The sequence below is a fragment of the Cebus imitator genome, unplaced genomic scaffold (assembly GCF_001604975.1).
Source record: "Cebus imitator isolate Cc_AM_T3 unplaced genomic scaffold, Cebus_imitator-1.0 Scaffold261, whole genome shotgun sequence".
NCBI lineage: Eukaryota > Metazoa > Chordata > Mammalia > Primates > Cebidae > Cebus > Cebus imitator.
The window spans coordinates 6,121,802-6,128,293 of record NW_016107576.1 but is presented as its reverse complement, the minus strand read 5'-3'; the positions used below and the strand labels follow the sequence as shown (position 1 = coordinate 6,128,293).

The 6,492-nt window shown below is 55.1% G+C and overlaps 1 protein-coding gene across 1 annotated transcript in view; it reads left to right on the top strand.

Moving 5' to 3' along the window:
* Positions 1-444, top strand: part of POP4 (POP4 homolog, ribonuclease P/MRP subunit) — a 10,199-nt gene extending 9,755 nt beyond the window's left edge. The window contains exon 7 of the mRNA XM_017499898.2: positions 5-444. Coding sequence (XP_017355387.1) covers positions 5-141 — 137 coding nt within the window. The 3' untranslated portion in view covers positions 142-444. The remainder of the gene's footprint in view (positions 1-4) is intronic.
* Positions 445-6,492: the final 6,048 nt, after the last annotated feature.

Here is a 6,492-nt window from a genome sequence, read left to right as displayed (position 1 = left end):
TCAGTTATCCCCAAGTTAAACTCTGTGTTCACTGTGGAAATCGATGGCTTTATTTCCTACATTTACGGGAGCAAATTCCAGCTTCGGTCAAGTGAACGGTCTGCAAAGAAGTTCAAAGCGAAGGGAACGATCGACCTGTGAATGCTTTGCCGTCTAAGGCAGTTGTCTATGACAGCTGAAAACTGAAACTCCCTCAGTGCCCACCTTTCAGTGACGAGATGGCTAAGCCAGTTCCGGCTGTAGAGCACCTCCAGCCAGGGAAGCCCTGGCTTGAGGCTGTTGAGCAATATGGGAAGTCTACTGAGTGAAGAAGTCAGGGGACAGGAATTTCCCCTTCTAGGAGATCTTAATTGTGTATGGCTCCCATAGAGAGGAACAGACTGACGGGAAACACACCAGGGTTAACACTGGTTGACTTCAATTTAAAGATGCTTTTTCATGTTTTCTGAATGCTCTGTGATGAATCCGTTGCGTCTGTGATCATACATGATACATGTGGATCGCATTATACATTGCATCTGTGATCATACATGATACATACATTGTACATAAAGAGGCATCAAATGAAGGAGCTACTGCTGCAGTCCAGCCAGGTTGAAATGGAAGGGGACTCCCCAAAGGTCCATGGGATGGCAGGTGTCTACAGAGGCGCGCCTTTGGGTGGAACTCTCTGACCCACCTAAGGGTTACTTTGCTATTTCAGGAAGGTTGAAGAGGATTGAAGGGTGGGCTGCTAAGTAACTTAGGGCTTATTCACTTCAGGAATCACAGCTGGGGTGGACCCCAGGAGCATAGCAGCACGTGCAGCTGTGCTCACGGCATGATCGCCCCGGCATAGCTAAAGGGGACCCCTCCTGAGCTGCCAGCGTGAGCTGTGGAGGACTGAAAGGCGGTCACCGGGCATTGCCTCCTGAGGTCAGACCTGCAAAAGCCAAGCCGGCAGCGTTGATGCCCTTTGATACCTTAGTTCCATTTTGCTGCTGAAAGACTTGGCTTTTCAGTCTGAACCTGGCCCTCCGTGGTGATGTGTCCGTAAGGCCAGTGGGTCAGGCCCTTCCATGCAGGGCCAGGGGAAAAGTGGGCCCAGGGCCGCAGTGAGCGTGGGGCAGGGGACCAGCCTAGCGGATGGGTCAGAAACATGGCTCCGAAGGACCGACTGCCCCTGCGCCTTGAGGAGTAAGTATCTGCCGATCAACAAGGCAAGGCCAGGAGCCCCCGTGGCGAAAGGCAGGCCAGAAATCTGTTCTCTCTGCAGGAGAAGCGGCGATGCTGAGGCTCTGCGTTTCTGGTACCTTCCACCCACACCACACCATAGAGAAACACCGCACTGGAGAAGGGAAGTGGGAACGCTGACTGCTGTGTTCTGGGAAAGCAGAAAGGCCTAGCTCTGTGCCCCTGCTCACAGGGACCAGCCCGGTGCCTCAGTCCTGCTTCCATCCGTGCACCAGTTCTGAGGTGGCTGGAGTGCTCTCCCCCAAGCAGCACGCAGTCACCGCCGCCAGTGACGCAGACACGCACAGGCCAGGGACATGGAGCTCAAGCCCACTGCCACCTCGGACAGGGGCCCCAGCCCACCGACCGCCTGGTGATGTGGCCATCCTCATTCTGCCACAGGAAGACAGACTTCAGGGGACTCCTTACCCAAGGCCTCACTGACTCAGGGTAGAACTGAGATTTGGACCCAAGAGTCAGGCCACAGCACTGCTTTCAACTACAGGGTGGCTGCAGGATGAGATGGATGCGGTTCTAAAGCGCAGGATGTGCTGCCTTTACTACCTGCTTTCCCACGAGCCATCCCTGTCTCGAGCGGGAAGTGCCATCCATTCCCCCAGCCATCTGAAAGCGCTGTGTCTGTAACAGCATAGGTGCTGTAGCTTCCTAGCCATCCCGCTCTTACCCACCCCCCAGCAATCTAAAAGGCGTCCACTGTTGTGTAAATACACAGTCGCTTTCCGGAAAAGTTGTCGGTGCCACTTGCCATGTGAAATCTGTTTTTCATTTGGCGCAGACTCAAGTTTCTGTGTGAGTAGCTGTTTAATTTGTAGACTTCTCTCCCTCTCCCCCAAGGAGATGTGGGGAGGGTGCTTGCCGGCCACGAAGATGTTGCTATGCCTGCCTGTTTCTAGGATACGCTGTTGCCCCCATGGCCCACCCAGGGGCCGTGTCATCTCCCAGGTAGAGGAGGGAAAGGGGAGGGCCAGATGGGGCAGGACATGGTTCCTGATGAGGAACAGCTGCAGAGAACATGACCTGAGACCCAGCCTGGCAAAGGCCAGGCTGTCATGTCTCCGCAGGCTGCGGCACAGCTTGTCATGGAGGGCAATGTGCTTTGTGGCCTGATCTCCCATGTCCACTGTCCAAGGAGCAGGACCCCAGCAGAGCTGAGGCCTTGGCCATGTGGTCCCACAGAAGGTAGAGCCACATTAGCCTCGTGTAAGCCTCCATGCACCAGAGAAGGTGCCAAAGAGGAGAGAGAGAGTGGTCAGCAACTCGAGACAGGACTCAGAGGCTGCAGGACTGAAGACCTCAGCCTAGCAACCACTGTTGAAAGAGTGGGGCTCAGGGGCCCTTTACAGCTCCCCAGTGCCCAGCTGCCACACGGGCTGCAGAGGATAGGCCAGAGCCTCGGGGAAAAGGACAAGGCCCTTGGAGGACAAAAGGCAGCGTGGGCCATGGCCGATGTGTCTGCACTAATCTCCATAACAAGATGCCACACACCGGAGTGCCGCCTTTCCTCACAGCTCTGGAGGCTGGAAGCCAAAGATCAAGGTGCTGGCAGGTTAGTTTCCGGGGAGGCCTCTCCCCCTGGCTTGCAGACGGCCACCTTCTTGTCCTCACATGGCCCTTCCTTCCCGTGTGCAAGGAGAGTGATCCCTGGGATATGATCCTTGTAGAAGGATGCCACTCCTATTGAATTAGGCCCCTATTCTTATGACCTCCTGAAAGTCTCTGTCTCCAGACAGTCACACTGGGGGCTAGGACTTTATCATAAGAATTTGGAGACGCAAGTCAGTCCACAGCCACCCTGAAGCTTTCCCCGCCAGGACAGACTGGTTGTGCCTCCCAGAAAGACTCTTACAGCCGCCTGACTCCCAACCTCAGACACTGGCCTGGCCTTCCCATCCCCCCACATGGGCTGCTTGGACCACTAGCCAGTCCAGCCAGCCCGACTGCTGGCCCCTGAGCTCCCAGCACCCCTGGATTCCGTGACATGCTCATACAGGAACATGGGCTCAGGGCTGCTCCCTCCAGTAACCGGAGCCCCGAGCTGCCCAGCTCCCCTTCATTTTTGCAAACAGAACTCCTCCCACTGGGACCAGGCACAGTCTGGATAGGGGAGGAAATGCGTGCACAGGTGGGCAGGATGGGCAGAGGAGGCTCCCTGGTGCAGGGGCTCTGCTCTAGGCAGCTGTGGGTGTGAAGAGTGTGCTCACACCAAGGGTCAGGGCAGGAGCTGCGGAAGTATCGTGGAGGACCCAGGAAGGCAGGGGAAGCCTGCAAGGGTCTGCTCCCTGGGCTCGGGCAGGCAGGAAGAGAGGCCAGAAGGGGTATGTGGCTGCCGGAGGGGAGAGATGGCAGGAGTTGCTGGAAAAGCCCTAATCCATGGGGCAGAAGGTGGAGTTCTGCAATCCATTCATGCAGTTCTGAAGTCTTGGGGGCCGTCATGCCGCCGTCTGCCAAGTGGGGCCTTCACACTAGACCCAGCATTCCTGGAATGGGATCCTGGGACTTCCTGCATCAGAGTTAGTGGGCGCACGTTCAGAGCAACCAGAGCCTGGGCTGTGCCTCAGACCTACCGAATCAGCCTCTGGAGGCGGGACCCAGATAGCTGCGTGTTTAAGACCCCAGCTGATCACTGATGTTTGAGGACGCTGGGCTCCAGATGGTGTCTAAAGTCTCTTCCAGCTCTGACGTCTGGACTGTGATTTCAGACTTGGGACTCTCAGGCCGACGTTTTCTGGAGGCTGGGAAAGATCATCAAATGACATCTCTCAGGTTCTGAAGAGTAAACAGAAACATCCTTCCACAAAGCCATAAATTATGGTAAAAAAAAAAAAAAAAAAAAGCTTGCTTTCTGGACAATGGCTTTAGCTTTAATTTAGTTTGCATTTCTTAGCTATAATGTCTAATTAAGATATCTGTTAAATGTCTATAATATTAATTTAATAGAAGGGGTTCTAATAGAACCGTATTGGAATTGTCCATTTAATTAACCTCGTGGGCCTTTAATGGATGTCTTAAATAGGCATCATTAACAAGAGTGCTAGACAAATTAAAATTAGAGTCACTAACATTCTTGGTAATTTTTCCTGAGCTGTGAAGGACCAGCCTTGCTAAGTAGACAGGCGCAGAGAGAGCTGTGCTCACAGGAGGGCGGGAGTGCTGTCCTAAAGGGCATCTGAAATGTACAGGCCCCAGTGGGGTCCAGCTATTCTGTGTCTTGGTCCGCTTTGCCCAAAAAACATAACCTCCAGCCATAGGAGGCAGCTCTCAGGAGCGAAAACCTGCCTTTTCCTATGCCTCTTACAGAAAAAGTTCGTTGGGCCAGGCGTGCTGGCTCACGCCTATAATCCCAGCACTTTGGGCAACTGAGGCAAGAGGATTGCTGGAGCCTGGGGATTTGAGATCAGCCTGGGCAATGTCGCAAGACCCCATGTCTACAAAAAACATTTTAAAATTGAGCCAGGCATGGTGGCATAGGCCTATGATCCCAGCTACTCAGGAGGCTGAGGTGGGAGGATCACTTGAACCCAGGAGGTTGAGGCTGCAGTGAGCCATGATTGTGCCACTGCATTCCAGCCTGGATGACAGATGAGACCCTATCTCAAAAAAAAAAAAAGGGAAAGAAAAAGAAAAAGTTCTGGCCTGATCTATCAGAGGAGGGGCTGGCACAGGAGGGAGATGGAGGAGGATACAGGACCTCGCCCAGAGACTCACTAGACACCAGACAGATGCACGCACTGGGTGAGATGCAACAGAATGGGACAGGGAAGGACTGGCTGGCACAGGCTGGGGAGCGGGATGAAGCAGAAAACATTCCATTCTTTCACCTCAGCCGCTCCACTGTGCCACTCTCAAGTGACCGCGTCTCTCCAGAGCCAGTGGTAGGTCCTCTGCCTCTGCCTTGCCTGGCCTCTCATCGGCATGTAACAGGTTACCCCTTCCTTCCTCCTGGGACACCTCTTACCCCACACCCCCCGTTTTCCTCCTGCCTCCCTGGCCACCCCCTCTCGGTGTCCTTTGGGGACTCCTCTGCAGAACTTCTCAATGTTAGAATGCCCTGAACTCCACCTTCGGACTTCTTTCCCCATTCCCTCCACAGCTGTCTCGTCCACAACTTCAGATCCGCCAGACCCATGTGTGTAACTTGGTTTACCGTCTGCCTCCTGGCGTCTAGAATGGAAGCTCCTAAGGACAGGACTCTGCTTTCCTCACTGCCACGTCCCCACTCATGCAGAGCGTATCTGGCTGTATTCAGTGTTCCGTGACTGGTGAGGAAATGGAAAAGCTGCCCACCAAGCCCCACCTGGAGGTCTGACAGGCAGCCCAGCGCCCTCCCTTCTCTTCCCTTCCCTCCACCCTTGCCTCTGCGGAGTCCCCTCATCTCTCAGATGCTCAGATGGGAAATCAAGGCGCCATCCTGATGCCTCCCTTGCGTTCACGCCCCCACCAACCTTTCATCACGACCTGGGGGACCTCTTTGCAACCCGCCCACCACCCACCACTCCAGCCCCCTTCCACCCACCCACCAGCACCCAGCCACAGCCACAGCCCCCCACCAGCCTCCCTGCATCCACACCTGGCCCCACTACAGCCCGGGTGACCTTTGTGAAGCATGACTCAGCGGGTGCCTCTCCCGCTGAAAACCCACAAGCGACTTCCCGCTGCACGCAGAATGGGAGCCAGCCCCTGACAGGCATCAAGACCCTCCCAGATCGGCCCCCAGCCCGCCCCTGCCAGCATGGCCCACCTCCCCCAGCACCCTGTGCCTCTCCACACCCCCGAGCATGCAATTGACCCGTGCACATCTGCACCTGCCATTCCTTTCTCTTGGGGTTTCTCCTCCTGACCCCTCAAGCTGCAGGCAACCTCGTTGCGTTCAGCTCTCCACACAGGGAAGCGCCCATCATCCTAGCTCCGCAGCCCCCACCCCAGCCAATCACTTGCTATATATTACCCTGTTGTATATTTTCTTTTTCTTTTTTTTGAGACAGGGTCTCACTCTGTCACCCACGCTGGAGTGCAGTGGTGCAATCATAGCTGACTGCAGCCTCAACCTCCCCAGCTCGAGCGATCCTTGCACCTCGCCCCTCAAGTAGATGGGACCACAGGTGCATGCCACCATGCCTGGCTAATTTTTGTTTGCTGGTTTTTTGTAGAGCTGGGAGTCTTGCTATGTCGCCCAGGCTGGTCTCAAACTCCTGGCCTTATGTAGTCCTCCTGCCTCCGCCTCCCAAAGAATTACAGGCGTGAGCCACTGCACTCAGCAGT